The sequence below is a fragment of the Theropithecus gelada genome, chromosome 19 (genome assembly GCF_003255815.1).
Source record: "Theropithecus gelada isolate Dixy chromosome 19, Tgel_1.0, whole genome shotgun sequence".
Taxonomy (NCBI): Eukaryota; Metazoa; Chordata; class Mammalia; order Primates; family Cercopithecidae; genus Theropithecus; species Theropithecus gelada.
The window spans coordinates 34,867,558-34,885,420 of record NC_037687.1 but is presented as its reverse complement, the minus strand read 5'-3'; the positions used below and the strand labels follow the sequence as shown (position 1 = coordinate 34,885,420).

Here is a 17,863-nt window from a genome sequence, read left to right as displayed (position 1 = left end):
GTGCTTTGGGAGGCCAAGGTGGGAGGACTGCTTGAGTCTGGGAGTTCAAGACCAGCCTGGATAGCATAGTGGGCCCGTCTTTACAAAAAATAAAACATTAGCTGGGCATGGTGGTGAGTGCCTGTAGTCTCAGCTACTAAGGAGGCTAAGGCAGGATTGCTTAAGCCCAGGAGTTTGAGGCTGCAGTGAACTATGATCACACCACTGCCTTCCAGCCTGGGTGACAGAGTAAGATCCTAAGGATTTAAAAAAAAAAGAAAGAAAAAGAAATGCATGGAGTGGCCTTTGAAGGCAGGAAAGTCTCCCAGCAGAAATCTAAATCACTGAGTTCGGATGTGGGCTAGAGCCAGCGACGTGTGGTTTCATGGTGTCACTCTTGGCTTCTCCTAAGGATAGCTAAAGCTTTGACTACCTCCTCTCTATATGAATGTGTACAGTATCTAAATATATACGTCTGTGCGCTGCTATATAAAGTATGTGTGTACTATAACAAAGAGACTGTCTTCAGAAACAGCCTCTTCTTTTGGGCATTGAATGGGCATGACAGTTTTACAAGTGACGCAAATGAATGGATGTTTTACATACACTTTATACTTTGCCACATGCTTTGGGATTCCAGGAGCTCATTTAATCATCAGTGCACATTGAGAGGCAGGTAATTTACCGGTTGTGTGTGTGTGTGTGTGTGTGTGTGTGTGTCTTTTTTAAGTCAGAGCCTCTCTCTGTCACCCAGGCTGGAGTGTAGTGGCGCAAGCCTGTTTTACTGCAACCTCTGCCTCTGGGGTTCAAGCAACTCTCCTGCCTCAGCCTCCCAAGTAGCTGGCAGTAAAGGCACGCACCACCACACACGGCTAATTTTTTTTTTTTTTTGTATTTTTAGTAGAGACAGGATTTCACCATGTTGGCCAGGCTGGTCTCAAATTGCTGACCTCAAATGATCCATCTGCCTTGACCTCCCAAAGTACTGCGATTACAGGCGTGAGCCAACACACCCAGCTTTCCAGTTGTGTTTCTTTTTTTTTTTTTTTTTTTTTTTTTTGTGACAGAGTCTCGATCTGTCACCCAGGCTGGAGTGCAGTGCAGTGGTGCAATCTCGGCTCACGGCAAGCCCCACCTCCTGGGTTCACATCATTCTCCTGCCTCAGCCTCCGGAGTAGCTGGGACTACAGGCACCCGCCACCGCGCCCAGCTAATTTTTTTGTATTTTTAGTAGAGACAGGGTTTCACCGTGTTAGCCAGGATGGTCTCGATCTCCTGACCTCGTGATCCTCCCGCCTTGGCCTCCCAAAGTGCTGGGATTACAGGCGTGAGCCACCGTGCCCGGTCTTTTTTTTTTTTTTTTGAGGTAGGGTTTTGCTCTGTCACCAAGGCTATAGCTTCAACCTCATGGGCTCAAACGATCTGTCCCACCTCAGCCTCCTGAGTAGCTGGGACTACAGGCATGTGCCACCACGCCTGGTTAGCTTTTAAATTTTTTGTAGAGATGGTGTCTCGCTGTGTTGTCCAGGCTGGAGCACAGTGGCTATTCACAGGCATGATCCCACTAATGATCAGCATGGGAGGTTTTTTTTTCTTTTTTGAGGTTGAGTTTCACTCTTGTCACCTAGGCTGGAGTACATTGGCACAATCTAGGCTCACTGCAACCTCCACCTCCCAGGTTCAAGTGATTCTCCTGCTTCAGCCTCCCAAGTAGCTGAAATTACAAGCATGCACTGCCGTGCCCAGCTAATTTTGTATTTTTAGTAGAGATGGGGTTTCACCATGTTGGTCAGGCTGGTCCCAAACTCCTGACCTCAGGTGATCTGCCTGCCTTAGCCTCCCAAAGTACTAGGATTACAAGTGTGAGCCCTACCAGCATGGGAGTTTTGACCTGCTCTGGTTCACCCCTACATAGGCAACCTGGAGGTCATCATATTGACGCCGAACTTAGTGTGGACACCCAATCAGCAGAGCACACTACAGCCCAGAACTCCTGGGTTCCAGTCATCCTCCTGCCTCAACCTCCCAAGCAGCTGGGACTAGAGGCAGGTGCAGCCACGTCCAGCTCTCCAGTGGCTTGTAAATGACAAAGGCATTTATCCCAAGAGGCACTCCACAATCATACTGTGAAGCAATATTGGAAGACTGTCTGCAACATGGTTTCCCCAAGAGAGAAATTTCAAGTAACTGGAAATTTATATCCCAGCATTGGGATTAGAAAAATCAAATTGATGGATGTAACCACAACTGACAGCTGATAACCAAAAGCAGCCAATGCAATTTCTTTTCTGTTTTTTTTTTTTGAGATGGAGTTTCACCCTTGTTGCCCAGACTGGAGTGCAATCTCAGCTCAACGCAACCTCCATCTCCCGGGTTCAAGCGATTCTTCTGCCTCAGCCTTCCAAGTAGCTGGGATTACAGGCATATGCCACCATGCCCGGCTAATTTTGTATTTTTAGTAGAGATGGGGTTTCTCCATGTTGGTCAGGCTGGTCTCGAACTCCCGACCTCAGGTGATCGTCCTGCCTCAGCCTCCCAAAGTGCTGGGATTACAGGCGTGAGCCACCGCGCCCGGCCAGCCAATGCAATTTCTAATGAGGGCAGCAAGTCACCATTTAAAGGTTATAGTTGTCAGAAAGACTGCTATTTGTGGACTTAGGCTTTAACAAAATGTTAAATTGTATGAAAACAATGAAAAAGCAGTTTGAGAGGATTAACTTGAACATTTCCCAAAAAAGATGAATCTTGCAAAACAGAAGTTTCTTTTTTTTTTTTTTTTTTTTTTTTGAGACGGAGTCTGGCTCTGTTGCCCAGGCTGGAGTGCAGTGGCCAGATCTCAGCTCACTGCAAGCCCCGCCTCCCGGGTTCACGCCATTCTCCTGCCTCAGCCTCCCGAGTAGCTGGGAGTACAGGCGCCCGCCACCTCGCCCGGCTAATTTTTTTTGTATTTTAGTAGAGACGGGGTTTCACCGTGTTAGCCAGGATGGTCTCGATCTCCTGAACTCATGATCCACCCGTCTCGGCCTCCCAAAGTGCTGGGATTACAGGCTTGAGCCACCGCGCCCGGCCGCAAAACAGAAGTTTCTAACACGAATTTGCTATTGCTTATAAGATGATGGTTTAAGAAAGGAAAAATCTTCCTTTTTGTAAAACAAATACCTGTGTGTTCTAACGCGAGTTCTGCAGAGAAATGTAGAGGGAGAACAGAGTAGCAAAAGCCGTCTCAGAATCAGTGAGACTCTATGGAAGCAACTTTACATTTTAAGTTTTCCCATACAAAGCTTTTCAATCTCATTGCATATAAAGATTAATTGCAAAAATAATGCAGGGATAACTAAAAACCTGTCTATAGTACAGATACTTTGTCATATGGAATTCCAGTCGGTGACTGGCTGGCATGTACCCTGATCAAACAATATACACACAAACCAGACAGCTTTTTACTGAGACAGTCAGTATCCATAGTGATTCCATAAAGATGCCACTCTCATTTCTGGAACACTCTGCCATATTGTCATTTGGGAATATCAGAGTCAACCTGCACCATTCATAAGCACTTTCCCCCCACAAAACATGATGTGCAACAATGGCAAATTCTGACTTCATTTGGTTCTTGTACATATGAAAGGCATTTGTTGGGTTTCTCACCAATCTGAACATCTCTGGTTTGGAATATGGTGAATCCTTGGACAAAAGCTTTCCCTGAATCCACTACACTTGTTCCATTTCTTTTTTGTAGGTTCTATAACGTAGCACTAATGGGCATTCGAGGGTGAAGGTCCTGAGTGCTGATTATCTCCACATTTCCCTACGATTTGGATGCAGGGATGGACGACCTAGAGCTTGGTGGTCCTATGGTCATTTCCCATCAGTGTGAACTCTCTGAGGGTGTCTGAGGGAAGTGCTGTGTGAAAAGGCTTGTGTATGAATATACATTTCTCATGTGTATGATTGGGTCAAATCTGGAAAGGGATGAGCTATGGCTTAAGGTCTTCTTATGTCCCCAGCACATGTGGAATGGGTTTATCCAGTGTGAGTTCTCTGGTGCTTGGTAAGGGAGGAGCTGTGTATAAAGGCCTTTCCACAGTCCCTGCATGCATACGGCTTCTCTCCTGTGTGGATCCTCCGGTGCTGAGTGAGGTGGGTGCTCTGCCTAAAGGACTTTCCGCAATCGTGACACTCATAGGGCTTTTCCCCAGTGTGTGTCCTTTCATGCTGGCTGAGCGAGGAGCTGTGGCTGAAGGATTTCCCACACTCATTGCACCCATAGGGCTTTTCCTTGGTGTGAATCCTCTGGTGTTCGATGAGAAGGGAGCTCTGGCTGAAGGCTCTGCCACACTGGTTACATTCATAGGGTTTCTCTCCTGTGTGGATCCTCTGATGCTGAATGAGGGGAGCAAGCTGGCTGAAGGCTCTGCCACACTGGTTGCATTCATAGGGCTTCTCCCCAGTGTGGATTCGCTGATGTTTGGTGAGGGATGAGCTGTGGCTGAATGCCTTGCCACAGTCATTGCATTCATAGGGCTTCTCCCCCGTGTGGATTCGCTGGTGTTGAGTGAGGTGTGTGCTCTGCCGGAAGGCCTTCCCACACTGACTGCACTCATAGGGCTTCTCTCCTGTGTGCGTCCGCTCATGCTGGCTGAGCGAGGAGCTGTGGCTGAAGGTTTTCCCACACTCGTTGCATCCGTAGGGCTTCTCTCCTGTGTGAATCCTCCGATGCTCGGTCAGGAGTGTGCTCTGGCTGAAGGCTTTCCCACACTCACTGCACTCATAGGGCTTTTCTCCTGTGTGGGTCCTCTGGTGCTGAATCAGTGGGGTGATCTGGGTGAAGGCTTTTCCACACTCATGGCACTCGTAGGGCTTCTCCCCTGTGTGGATTCGCTGGTGTTTGGTCAAGGACGAGCTGTGGCTGAAGGCCTTGCCACACTCACCACACTGATAGGGTTTCTCCCCAGTGTGGATTCGCAGATGCTGGGTGAGGTGGATGCTTTGCCGGAAGGCTTTCCCGCACTCGCTGCACTCGTAGGGCTTCTCGCCTGTGTGAGTTCGCTCGTGCTGGCTGAAGGAGGACCTAAAACTGAAGGATTTCCCACATTCGCTGCACTCATAGGGCTTCTCGCCTGTGTGAGTTCTCTGGTGCTGGATCAGTGGGGCAATTTGGTTGAAGGTCCTCCCACACTGAGTGCATTTATAGGGTTTCTCCCCAGTGTGGATTCTCTGGTGTTTGGTAAGTGCCGAGCTGTTCCGGAAGCCTTTTCCACATTCGTGACATTCGTAAGGTCTCTCTCCTGTGTGTGTCCGGTGGTGTTCGATAAGTGCTGAGCTGTGACTAAAGGCCTTTCTGCATTCCTGACATTTGTAGGGTTTCTCTTTTACACATGTTTTCTGTAAAACATTTAGGTCTGGCTTCTCCCTTTTTCCACGTGTTCCCCACATGTGGGGGCCTTGTTTTTCAGGAGTCATTGGTTGATGTGGGAGATCAGGGTTCAGACTTACATTTTCCCCAAACCCATTCCTCTGCCACTGCTCCTGAACAGGCGTCTTCACAGGCGTGAAGGCCGCCGGCACTGCCAGGCTCTCCAGGCTTTCACAACTCCATTCCCAGTGGCCCTCAGTGTCCTCACCCCTGCAGTACCATGGACTATCCCACAGGAATCTTTCTACCAAGATGACACTGTTGGATATTTCTTCAGAGATGCCTTGTTTTAGAACTGACAGTTTGACTTTGGGTCTAGTTTCCAAGTCTGAAAGAAGCAAAAACTGGAAATGTCCCTTAATCTCTGTTCCAGGGCAAAAGTTTGTGGTGAGATGGGAAGAGGAAGGATAAAACTAGTGATTTTGAAAGGTTCAAGGTTCAAGTGGCTTTGACCATTTAAAAATATAGTTTTGCAAATCAGGAAAAGAAGAGAGGGAAACACAGAATAAGGAAAAGGAAAATAAGGAATAAGGAAAGGAAGTGGAAAGAACAGAATAAGGAAAGGAAGAGGAGAGGGAGCAAAAAAACAGTTGGCACAAGAAATATGAATGGAGTCTGTGAGGGGGGCACAGAGGTGGGTGCAAAGGGGATGCCCAGGAGAGAGCACTACAGAGGGACTGGACTTGGAAGGAAAAGTGTGGCACCCAGGCCCCAGCTATAGTGGCCTCCACGATGCCAGGTGGCAACAGAGAAAACGGTGCTGCATGGAGAAAGTTGGCTGACACCCAGCTTCTTTCTGACAGCATATGCCGTTGTACCACCTCACTCTAGATGTAAAGGAACCTATCTGCTCCCCACAAACAGGAATAGCTGCAACGTGCATCACTAAGAGGAAGATAAATGACCCATGGTGTATTAGAGTACTTTGATTTCGTCCATTTCACTAACTGGGAACCCCTTGAGGGTAGGGGTTTCTGTCCACCTTGCTTACCACTGTATCTATAGCCCACAGCAAGAGCTCAATATACATGCTTAATGAATGAACAAATGCACTCTCTCCTCCTCCTTCGTGGCAGGACTCTCTTTTTGCTCTGGTACCCAGCCCTGTCTGCACAGCAATGACCTGGGTGCCTGCTGCCCCTACCCTGACCCCACAGTGGCCGAGAGGTGTGATGTGGGCACCTTCCCCATATTGTTATGTTTCAGTGAAAAGTTCAGTTAAAAAAAAAAAAAAAAAGTTGGCCGGGCGCGGTGGCTCAAGCCTGTAATCCCAGCACTTTGGGAGGCCGAGACGGGCGGATCATGAGGTCAGGAGATCGAGACCATCCTGGCTAACACAGCGAAACCCCGTCTCTACTAAAAAATATACAAAAAACTAGCCGGGCGAGGTGGCGGGCTCCTGTAGTCCCAGCTACTCGGGAGGCTGAGGCAGGAGAATGGCGTAAACCCGGGAGGCGGAGCTTGCAGTGAGCCGACATCCGGCCACTGCACTCTAGCCTGGGTGACAGAGCGAGACTCCGCCTCAAAAAAAAAAAAAAAAAAAGTTAAGCCAGGAGTGAATGGCAGAATAGTGGCTTCCCAAAATGCCCACATCCTAACCCTAGAACCTGTATGTTTCCAATTACATGGGAGGGAGGAATTAAGGTTGCTAATCAACTAACATTAAGATACAGAAATTACACTGGATTATCCAGGTGGACCCGTGTAATCACAAGGGTCCTTAAATGGGGAAAAGAGGCAGAAGGGTCAGAGTCAGAGTGAATATGATGTGTGACTTGACCAGGGCTTGCTGACTGTGAAGATGGACAAGGCCATAGTCAAGGAATGTGGGTGCCTCTAGAAGCTGAAAAATGCAAATAAATGGATTCTTAGCCAGGCACAAGGCTTCATGCCTGTAATCTCAACATTTTGGACAACTGAGGCGGGAGGACTCCTTGAGCCCAGGAGTTCAAGACATGCCTGGGCAAAATGATGAGACCTTGTTTCTACAAAAAAATAATAAAAAAATTAGTTGGGCATGGTGACACACACCTGTAGTTTCAGCTACTGAGGAGGCTGAGGCAGGAGGATCACCTGAGCCCAGAAGGTCGAGGTTGCTGTAAGCCATGATCATACCACTGGACTTCATCCTGGGCAAGAGAGCAAGATCCCATCTCTTAAAAAACAAAAAGGAGAGAAAGAAAGAAATGGATTCTTCCCTTCCCTAGAGCTTCCAGAAAGAATGATGCCCTGCTGACATCTTTATTATATCCCAGAGAGACCCATTTTGGACTTCTGATCTCCTGAACTTTAAGATAATTTGCTTTGCTTTATGCTACGAAGTTTGTAGTATTGTTGACCCTTGAACAATGAGGGGGCTACGGGCACTGACCCCAGTACAATAGAAAATCTGCGTATAGCTTTTGACTCCCCAAAAACTTAACTACTAATAGCTTACTGTTGACCATACTGATAAAATAAATAGTTAACACTTTGTTTTCTTTGAGACGTGGTCTTGCTCTGTCACCCAAGCTGGAGAACAGTGGCGTGATCTTGGCTCACTGCAACCTTCACCTCCTGGGTTCAAGCAGTTCTCCTGCCTCAGCCTCCTGAGTAGCTGGGACTACAGGTGTGCACCACCATGCCAAGCTAATTTTTTTGTTGTTGTTGTATTTTTTTTGTAGAGATGGGGTTTCACCATGTTGGCCAGGCTGGTCTTGAACTTCCAACCTCAAATGCTGCCTGCCTCGGCCTCTCAAAGTACTGGGATTATAGGTGTGAGCCACTGCTCCCAGCCCTTAGTTAACACATATTTTGTATATATGTTATATAATGTGTTCTTAAAGTAAGCTAAAGAAAATGCTATTTAAAAAAATCATAAGGAAGAGAAAATATATTTACTATGCATTAAATGGAAGTGGACCACCATAAAGATCTTCATTGTCGTTGTCTTCACAGTGAGTAGGCTGAGGAGTAGGAGGAGGGGTTGGTCTTGCTGTCTCAGGGGTGGCTCAGGCAGAAGAAAATCCATGTATAAATGGACTCACACAGTTCAAACCCATGTTGTTTAAGGGTCAATGGTAACTTGTCGCAGGAGCAGCAATAGCAAGCTAATATATTGCGTAAGGGCTGACTCTTATTGATGTGGAGGGACCCTACCGTGACCCTCTCCCACACTGGCCATCCTTCCTGGACTCTGGTGACAGGCCAGTCTTCCCATCTGATGCCAATGGGAAATTAACTATCATTAGACTGGGATACTTCTGCTACCTACCAATCACCCTACAGGCACATGGCAGGGCCCAGCCTGGATCCACTGACCCACAGACACATGAGTTATAAACAATTATTTGGTTTAAGCTACTGAGGTCGGAGTGCTTTTCCTATGCAAGAGCTGACTGATGCATGACTTCGGGCCTTTGTACCTGCTGTTTCCTCTGCCTGAAATACTACTATTCACTCAGACTGCCCCATGGCTCAGGCTTCAAGTCACATGTCACCCCCTTGGAGAGGCTATCCCTCATCTCTCTGCTAAAGTCTCCTCACCCCCATCCTAGTCTACCTTATTGCTCATTTTCATTTTCTCAGCATTCATCACAATCTGTAATCATCCAACTCATTTTATTATTATTATTTTACCGATTTATTGTTTGTCTCCCCGACTCCCTCACCAAGAATGTAAATTCAGTGGAGATGAGGACTTGGTGTCATCACTCACAGCAAAATGGGTGCTCGCTAAATCTTCACTAAGGCTGAGTAGTAAATTTTCCGTGAAGAATTAGAGAACAGATGCAGAGCGAGAAACCAGGAAGCAAGCATGGACAGGCTTCTCTCAGCCCCAGAGGGCTCCCATCTCACCTGGGTACACGCCTGGGGGAACTCCAGAGTCCACCGCCCGTGGCTCTGCCTCTTGCTCCAGCAGGGAGATGACATTCGGCTTTGGTAACCAATGTCCTACTCAGGGAGAGACCCACAGAGTGAGCATTTGTATCCCAGGACCCTTCCTGAGCCTCAGCCCATTCCACCTTTGGTCTTCCAGGTCCCAGATGGCTGGGGGGCCCTGAGTGACTTCAGCTGTCATACCCACAGCCCTGGATGTTCCCCAGGGACTCATTCCCCTACTCTCAGTCCCCGACCCTACCCCTGCTTCTGGGGTGGACATGTGACCCAGGCCTGGACAATCAGAACTCTGGTTCCTCCCCTGCCCGCTGGCAACAATGATCACTGTGAAGAAGACCTGGGAGCCAAACCAGGACAACCCTGGGACACAGACCCTGTCTTTTCTGCTGGTCTTGGTCCCAAGAAAGGCACCCTGGCAGTTGTCTTGTCACCTCCAGAGAAGCCTCTCTGGAAATGAAGCCAGAAAGAGATTGCTATGGTCTGAATGTCGGTGTCCCCCTAAAATTTAGGCTATGCATAGTGGCTTATGCCTGTAATTCCAGCACTCTGGGAGGCTGAGGTGGGAGCTTTAGCCTAGGAGCTTGAGGGCAGCCTGGGCAACACAGCAAGGCCCCGTTTCTACAAAATTTTAAAAATTAGCTGGGTGTGGTGGTATGCACCTGTAGTCCCAGCTACTTGGGAGACTGATATGGGAGGTTTACGTGAGCCAGGAGGTTGAGTGTGCAGTAAGTATGACTGTGCCACAGCACTCCACCCTGGGCAAGAGAACAAGACCTTGTTTCTTAAAAATAAAAAAGGTTCAGGCCGGGCACGGTGGCTCACGCCTGTAATCTCAGCACTTTGGAAGGCTGAGGCAGGCAGATCAGGAGGTCAGGACCATCAAGACCATCGCGGCTAACACGGTGAAACCCCATCTCTACTAAAAATACAAAAAAAAAAAAAAATTAGCCAGGCGTGGTGGCGGGTGCCTGTAGTCCCAGCTACTCGGGAGGCTGAGGCAGGAGAATGGTGTGAACCTGGGAGGCGGAGCTTGCAGTGAGCCGAGATCGCACCACTGCACTCTAGCCTGGGCAACACAGCAAGACTCCATCTCAAAAATAAAAAATAAAATAAATAAAAAATAAATAAATAAAAAAGGTTCAAATGTTGGAACATAATAACCAATGTGATAGTGTTGAGGTGGGGCCTTGGGGAAGTGATTAATTCATGAGGGCTCCACTCATGAATGGGATTAGGACCCTTATAAAAAAAGCTTGAGAGAGCTCCCTTGCCCCTTATGGCATGTCAGGATACAGGAAGGAAGTGCCATCAGTGAGGAGCAGGCCCTTACCAAACACTGAATTTGCTGACACTTTGATCTTAGGCTTCCCAGCCTCTGGAACCATAAGGAACAAATATCTATTGTTTATAAATTACCCAGTCTAAGGTATTCTAGCAGCCCTAACAGACTAAGACAGAAGTGCAGAGGGAGGTGTTAAAGAAGGAGGGGCTCCTGACAGCTCTACAGAAGACCCTGTTCTACCCTGGGATTCTGTAGTCTTGAGACCCAGTATGTTTCTCTGCTTCTGTTGATTTCAGGTTGAGTCTGAGACTTGTTGATATTGGTCCTAATTGATATTTCCTACATTAAAACAGTCAGGTTCCTAAAGCCCAAGACATACAGCCCCAGGCATTTGCTTTTTTTTTTTTTTGAGACGGAGTCTTGCTCTGTGCCCCAGGCTGGAGTGCAGTGGCGCCATCTCGGCTCACTGCAAGCTCCGCCCCCCCGGGTTCACGCCATTCTCCTGCCTCAGCCTCCCGAGTAGCTGGGACTACAGGCGCCCGCCACCTCGCCCGGCTAATTTTCTTGTATTTTTAGTAGAGACGGGGTTTCACCGTGTCAGCCAGGATGGTCTCGATCTCCTGACCTCGTGATCCGCCCATCTCGGCCTCCCAAAGTGCTGGGATTACAGGCTTGAGCCACCGCGCCCGGCCAGGCATTTGCTTTTAAAGCTCCATCCTATACCCATATTTAACCTAGTAGAATCAGAATTCATGTCAGGGACAGACCATCAGATAGGGCATGGGTATGGCCTTACCCACAGAGACCAGAAGCCTGAAGGTGTCCAGCATCACATCACGGTACAGGGTCCTCTGGGCAGGCTTCAGCTGCCCCCACTCCTCCTGGCTGAAGTCCACCACCACGTCCTCAAAGGTCACTTGCTCCTGAAACATCACACATGTGTCCTCAGCCAAGCCAACCCTGGCACTGGCTGTAGGTGGGGTAGCTGGTGAATGCCAGCCAGGCTGGGTCGGATGGAGTTCTCTTTGGTCTGGGGTTTTGGGTCAGGTTTTTCTGTGGGGCCTGGATGGGTGCCCTGCTGATGAGGTGGAGGATCTTAGAATCTAAGGCATCATTCCCATTTCCAATAATTTGTCTCTTGAAATAAGAAATGGTGCAGAGGATAAATAAAGGAGTAAATAATAATAAAGGAGTGGACCAGTCCGGCATGGTGTCACATGCCCGTGGTCCCAGCTGTTCAACAGGCTGAGTGGGGAGTATCACTTGAGCACACAAGTTTGAAGCTATTGTGAGCCTTGATTGCATCACTGCACTTCAGCCTAGGGGATAAACAAGGTTATAAAGCTAGTAGCAGCAAGTCTAAAGACTGAATCTGAGGGGTTTTTTTATTTTTATTTTTTTTCTGAGACGGAGTCTCGCTCTGTTGCTCAGGCTGGAGTGCAGTGGCGCAATCTCGGCTCACTGCAAGCTCCGCCTCCCGGGTTCACGCCATTCTCCTGCCTCAGCCTCCAGAGTAGCTGGGACTACAGGCACCCGCCACCACGCCCGGCTAATTTTTTCTATTTTTAGTAGAGACGGGGTTTCACCGTGTTAGCCAGGATGGTCTTGATATCCTGACTTCGTGATGCGCCCGCCTTGGCCTCCCAAAGTGCTGGGATTACAGGCGTGAGCCACCGCGCCCGGCCTGAATCTGAGTTTTTTAATTTTTTAGAGACTGGGTCTCGCTGTCATCCAGGCTGGAGTGCAGCGGCACGATCATGGCTCACTGCAGCCTCCAATTCCTGGGCTCAAGCAATCCTCCCCCGTAGCTGGGCTTATAGATACAGCTACGAGCCACCGCCCCAGTCCCCTTGTATGGGTTTTCTGACATTCCCACAGGAGGCCGGTGTCTTTCGGGGGCTTATGGGTGGGGTTAATGTCATCATAAAAAGGCGAGTTCCGCCCCCTTGGCCTCCAAGCCGTCTGAGGAAGCGGCACTCGATGCGCCATCTTGGAGCGCAGAGCACGCGAAGGCCTTCAACTTCCGACTGCAGAGTCAGGGCACCTACAGTTGTCTGACATCACCCAGCCTCAGGTACGCAATGACGGCCGCACAAACATAAAGCCCACTCAGACCGGGACCCGTGCCCGCTGACCGCCAGCGCAGCGTGGGCAGAGCAGAGGCTGTGGTTGGGGAGCCTGGCGCGGACTTCAGGAGGCCGGGCGTGCAGGCAGAGGCCGGGCACGAGCAGAGGCCGGGCACGAAGTAGGGACCCGGCGCAAGGAGGAGGCTACGCGCGAGTAGGGACGGGGTGCAAAGAGGAGGCCGCGCACGAGAAGGAAGCCGGGCACGAGGTGGAGAGCACGCGCGAGGCCGAGATTCTCACCGGGTCTGTGGAGACGCGCAGCCCAGGGGTCATGCCCTGGCTTCTGGCAGGAACGGCCGGCCCTGCTCTGTGGGAAAGGGGAGGTGAGCAGCTGGGAGGCCGAGGCGGTGCTCAGGTCCCCAAGCCCGGAACTGCGCCAGAGCCTAGCTCCGTGGAGAGCCCTCCAGGGCCCCGCGTCCCCGTTTAAGCGCCTGCTGTGTGTGGGGCGGCCCCCGCGCGGGGAAGGGCGCCTAGGGTTTTCCCGCCCGTCTGAGGGAAGCTGAGGGCCTGGCGGGTGCCGACACATGCCTGCTGCGCAGACTCTGGGCCTTAACGCTACAGTGACAAGGACCGGGTGGTTGCGGTCCCCTGGCCCTGGGCATTGTGCCTCACTTTCCCTCTTCTATCAACAAGGGTGGCGGCCCAGTGCCCGGTGTAGGGCAGAAGTGGGGCCGGGGGCGAGGCGCGCGTTCCCTCAGGGCTGTCGGAGCAGCTCCAGTACGGCTGAGCGTTGGGCCCCGCCCTCCTCTCAGACCAGGGATGCCTCCCAGATCCTGTCCCCGCCAGCCCCGAAACGGCCTTCCCCAGGCCCCGGGCAGCAAAACGGACTCCACACAGACGCGCGCTGCTGGAAACTCGCCCCGCCAGGGCCCCAGGAAGATCCCCGGACCCCTGCACCCGGCCCGGCCCAGCCTGGCCTCCCCTCCCCCACCTCGCCGGCCTGGCTCACCCGCCTGACGGCTAGACAAAGGCCGCGGCACCGGCGGCCGACACTGCGCCTGCGCGCGCCTGACTCCATTTCCCAGAGAGCCGCGCGCGCATTTCCGGCCGCGGGTTCCCACGTCGCTCTCCCGCTTGGCTTTGGCGGTCTCTCAGTGCTGCTGGAGCTGGAGTCACCGGGCCTGGTGAAACAGGGCGCGGGAGGTGCCTGGGCATCAACGCGGGATCGAGGCCACCTGGAACGCCGTGAGCTCCCGGCGCGACCGCACGGGCTTTCGTGTTGGAGACTCCACCGTTAGCTTTATTGCTGCAAACAAAGCAGTGGTTTTTCAAAACACATACTTCAAACCAAAGCATTCACCAAGATCGCACACACGGGAGTCTTTGCATTTTCCACACTGAGGCAGCCCTGGAGACTTCCTGCTGTATTTATTACATGGTTATAAGGAACATAATGTGCAAGACACTAACAATTATGACGACTTCGGACATTGCTAGGTAGTCAAAATTGTGCATTTGAACAGCAGTATAATATTCAAAGCTGGTATGTTCTCGCGGACATGAAATGAATTGTCATTTTTTGAACATTCACCAAAGCCTGCCAGGCGCTAGGCCCAGGTTCAGCAGCACACAGTAGCGAAGCCCCCATTCAAGCGGGCTTCGTTTCACCAGCATACATTACACGAGCATGGAGCAGCCAGGCGAGAGGAGCTGGGAAAGCCAGGGCTGAGCCTTGTGCTTTTGCCCTTTTAAGAGAGGACTGATTAATTCCAATCAGCCTGGGCTTGGGAACTGTATTTGAAGCTGCGGAAAAGTTTTAAGACAGGGGCATTTTTTTTTCTTTGAACTGTGAGAACAGCAGAGAACACAATACGAATTCTCATACCACACACAGACACTTGAAAAGATTTAGCTGGTTGACACATAAGTTAAGACTTTAAATGTCATAAGCCCTAAAACAGTGGCAATTATGAAGAGATATAATGGCTCAAAATCATAATGCACTGATGTAAACAAAGCAAAGGCAAGTTTCTTGGCTTTTAAGGGTGTCCTGTACGTTCCAAGAGCTGTAAAGCCCCACATTAGTGACCATCACACTGAAAGCCAGCCTGCTTTTCACTCTACTGCAGTAAAGAGGCTTTCCATTGTACATAAAATGCCATTTTTCAGTTCTCTCACTCACAAACCCAAATGCCACAAAACATTTTGTGTGTCTATTTTTTTCTTTCACAAAATGTATACTCTTTTGTCCCCTGCCCCCACCCCACCTCCTCCACCCGTTTCCTTTTACTGGATCAAAAGGTATGAACACACAACTTATGGTGAAGTCTTTTTCCCAAGCGGTCTGATAGTCCTGGTGAGAAGCTGTCGGTGGTGCCACACTGAGCTTGCTCAGCCCTGATGGTGGCCAGGCGGCCCTGCCCAGCTCCCTCACACTTGCCCCTCTGTTTCCTTCCTCAGACCTTCTGATCCTCGGTTTTTCTCAGCCAGGTTTCTTTTTTTTTTTTTTTTTTTTTTTTGAGGCGGAGTCTCGCTCTGTCACCCAGGCTGGAGTGCAATGGCCGGATCTCAGCTCACTGCAAGCTCCGCCTGCCGGGTTTACGCCATTCTCCTGCCTCAGCCTCCCGAGTAGCTGGGACTACAGGCGCCTGCTATCTCGCCCGGCTAGGTTTTTTTTGTATTTTTTAGTAGAGATGGGGTTTCACCGTGTTAACCAGGATGGTCTCGATCTCCTGACCTCATGATCCGCCCGTCTCGGCCTCCCAAAGTGCTGGGATTACAGGCTTGAGCCACCGCGCCCGGCCCTCTCAGCCAGGTTTCTAAACCGTACATGCCAACAGGGGCGGGCTCTTTCTACAGGGGCAGGTGCTGCTTGGCTCCAGCCAAGTGGGGTCTTACAGACTGGTAAGCCCAGCGTCCCAGGTCTGGATTTCTCAAAAGAACCCAGAGATCGTGATTTCTGTGTGAAATCTCTTGATTTTTAAAAGCTGGTAGGGATTTCAAAGGCTTTAATAACACTACCAGTCAAATAAGATGAGCTGGAGGCTACTCCGGTGCCGCCCTTGCTGTGGTCTGAACCTCCTGCTCTCTCATAACCACTGGCTGGGCCCTTCTCAGCTCCTTCTTGGCTTCCTGTCCGAATCTCCAAGCAGAGCATTGCTGGTTGCCTCTCTGTGTGGCCTGGGACAGGACCCCCCACCATGAGCAGGTGGGCTGCACATCAGTGCAGCTTCCAAGCAATCCTGCAATCACAGCATGGATAGCAGAACTGTGTCATGCTGTATGTTAATGTTTAAAAAGCTAATCTGTTCAACATATACATTTAAAATATACTGTGACAGTTACAGCTCCCTGGACATATTTCTCCCTTAAAAAAAAATTTTTTTTTGAGAGCTTCAAAACCTAGCAGTGTCCAGCCCTCCTCTGACCCAAGAGACCCTGGCTGCCAGGGAGAAAGGTGACCTGTGAGACTCTAGTCTTCCAGAGCATTAAGTGCCCAGGGCTGGGCTCACAGCTCCTGTGACAAGGGCTGGAGGACGGGAGACTGGGGCACATTATGATGGGGGTGTTGGGGTCTTTGGGGAGTGCTGGCAGAGGAAGGCACAGGGTGAGGGAGGCGTGCTGAGGTGCTGGGGCTTCCACAGCTGGGGTGAACCTAAAGAGAAGAGAGAGGCTAGCTTTGTGTCTCACTGCAGCTCAGGCAGGGTCTTGGGACTGGGCAAGTTGGGCGAAGAACACCACGTGGTGGCTTTCGAGAGTTGCGGCAGCTGCCACAACTGCTCCAGGATCCTGGGCCATGTCCTTGCTTCTGTCAGCTAAGGTGGAGTGCATGAGAGTGGCCCTCCAGGGGTGGCCCACCTCCCCTCAGAGGTTGAGGGAGGCTTCCCTGGCTGGAAACTGCAGCCCACAACAGTGTCTCAGTTATCTCCACAGGGACTTCCCCTCACTCATTGAGTCATCACTTCACTCTGCAGGGCCTGTTGTATGCTGAGTGTGGTCAAGTGTGGCAGTGGAGACTGTTCTAGGCACAGGAGGAGGCCAAGGTGAGAGGCAGTGTGGAGTTAGGCAGAGACACAGTGAGTTAAGGACACCAGCCTCCACCATCCCAGTGCTGGGAGCTGTGGAGGCAGCAGGGCCACAAAAGACACGATGGAGCTGCCCTGCTGGGGTTTGTCTTTTCAGTGTCTGCATTTTAGAGGGACCCTGTTGGCTGCAGGATGGGGATGGGGCAGAGGGAACGGGCTGGAGGCAGAGTTTGCTTAGAGGCAGCTGCAGGCATTCAAGAAATGGGGAGACAGCCTGGGGCTGATGGTGCAGAGGAGAAAAGAGAACTGAGAGGGGTTGGTAGGTGGGTTCCCAGGGCAATCAAAAATCCTTCTGGGGCCTTGGAAGGTAGTGGTCCCTCTGAGGAGAGTGGGAACCCCAGAGGGGAGGCAGTTTGCATGTTTTTTGTTGTTTTTGCACAAGGGAAGATGAGTTATTTGGACAAACTCAATTGGAGGACTGAGGGACACGAGATGGATGTCTGTGGGGCCAGCCCAGGTAGACTTGAGCCTGACTGATGCCCTGTGTTCAATGGCACCCACTTTCTTGTGCAATTCTGGCACCAACAAACAGCTGTGATTGTGCCTCCAGCAGGTGGAGACCGAGATGGAAACTGCATGGAATGAGCCCCTGGCTCCCAACAAGTGGGGGCACTCGGGAGAGCTATCTCTACATATCCCATTGTGCGAGACAATCGATCTGCCCCTGAGAGAAGGCTCAGGGGGGCTTCCGAGAGTAATGGGCTGACTGCGGGGCCAAGACCCCACCCTCCATCCTGAGCTCGGTAGAAGCTCCTCCTTTGCAGGATGAGAGAGAAGGCCCCAGAAGGGGAGCTGGAGCCCATCAGCAATTAAGGCATAGGATAGAGCCAGGAGCCCCCAGTGGGGACTGCAGGGAAAAGCTGGGGATCCCGGAGGGAGCCGGGGAAGCAAAGTCCAGAGGCCCGGTTGGGGGCGCTCCAGAAGGCAAGCGTGAGAAGGCAAGCGCGGCAGCGAGGATGAAGTGAAGGCAGCGGCCGGTCCGCGGGACCTGCACAGCCCGTGAGGGCCATCGGGGACAGAGGCCGAGAGTGGGGGCAGATTGGTTGAGAATCAGCAGCAGGCGGATGTGACGTGGGTAGGTCCAAAGGCTTTTGAGTTAGAAGGCGACTTGGAAAAATATCTGCCTGTGCAGATTCACAGTCAGCCCAACACTGTG

The 17,863-nt window shown here is 51.0% G+C and overlaps 2 protein-coding genes across 7 annotated transcripts in view; one reads left to right on the top strand and one right to left on the bottom strand.

Moving 5' to 3' along the window:
* Positions 1–3,056: 3,056 nt before the first annotated feature.
* On the bottom strand, positions 3,057–13,700 carry ZNF135 (zinc finger protein 135). 6 transcript variants are annotated; one of them, XM_025366017.1, is made up of 5 exons: positions 13,632–13,698; positions 12,923–12,989; positions 11,353–11,479; positions 9,233–9,328; positions 3,057–5,723 (listed from the first exon to the last, which is right to left on the bottom strand). In XM_025366017.1, the coding sequence occupies exons 2-5, from the start codon at positions 12,953–12,955 to the stop codon at positions 4,003–4,005; spliced, it is 1,977 nt and encodes a 658-aa protein (XP_025221802.1). In that variant the 5' UTR covers positions 12,956–12,989; positions 13,632–13,698; the 3' UTR covers positions 3,057–4,002. The 6 variants fall into 6 exon arrangements, with proteins under 6 accessions (XP_025221802.1, XP_025221800.1, XP_025221798.1 ...); XM_025366015.1 differs by having other exon boundaries at positions 3,057–5,759; positions 12,923–12,984; positions 13,632–13,667; XM_025366013.1 differs by lacking the exon at positions 12,923–12,989 and having other exon boundaries at positions 3,057–5,759; positions 13,632–13,700.
* Positions 12,536–17,863, top strand: part of ZNF606 (zinc finger protein 606) — a 68,220-nt gene continuing 62,892 nt past the window's right edge. Inside the window, exon 1 of the mRNA XM_025366008.1 lies at positions 12,536–12,630. The gene's annotated coding sequence lies outside the window, so the exon portion shown is untranslated. The remainder of the gene's footprint in view (positions 12,631–17,863) is intronic.

Coding starts and splice junctions, on each gene's coding strand:
- ZNF135 (XM_025366013.1), bottom strand. CDS start 13,700: ATGGAGTCAGGCGCGCGCAGGCGCAGTGTCGGCCGCCGGTGCCGCGGC. Junction 9,329..11,352: donor CAGGCTTCTGGTCTCTGTGG/GTAAGGCCATAC, acceptor CTCCCTGAGTAG/GACATTGGTTACCAAAGCCG. Junction 5,760..9,232: donor TCCCCCAGGCGTGTACCCAG/GTGAGATGGGAG, acceptor GCCCTGGAACAG/AGATTAAGGGACATTTCCAG.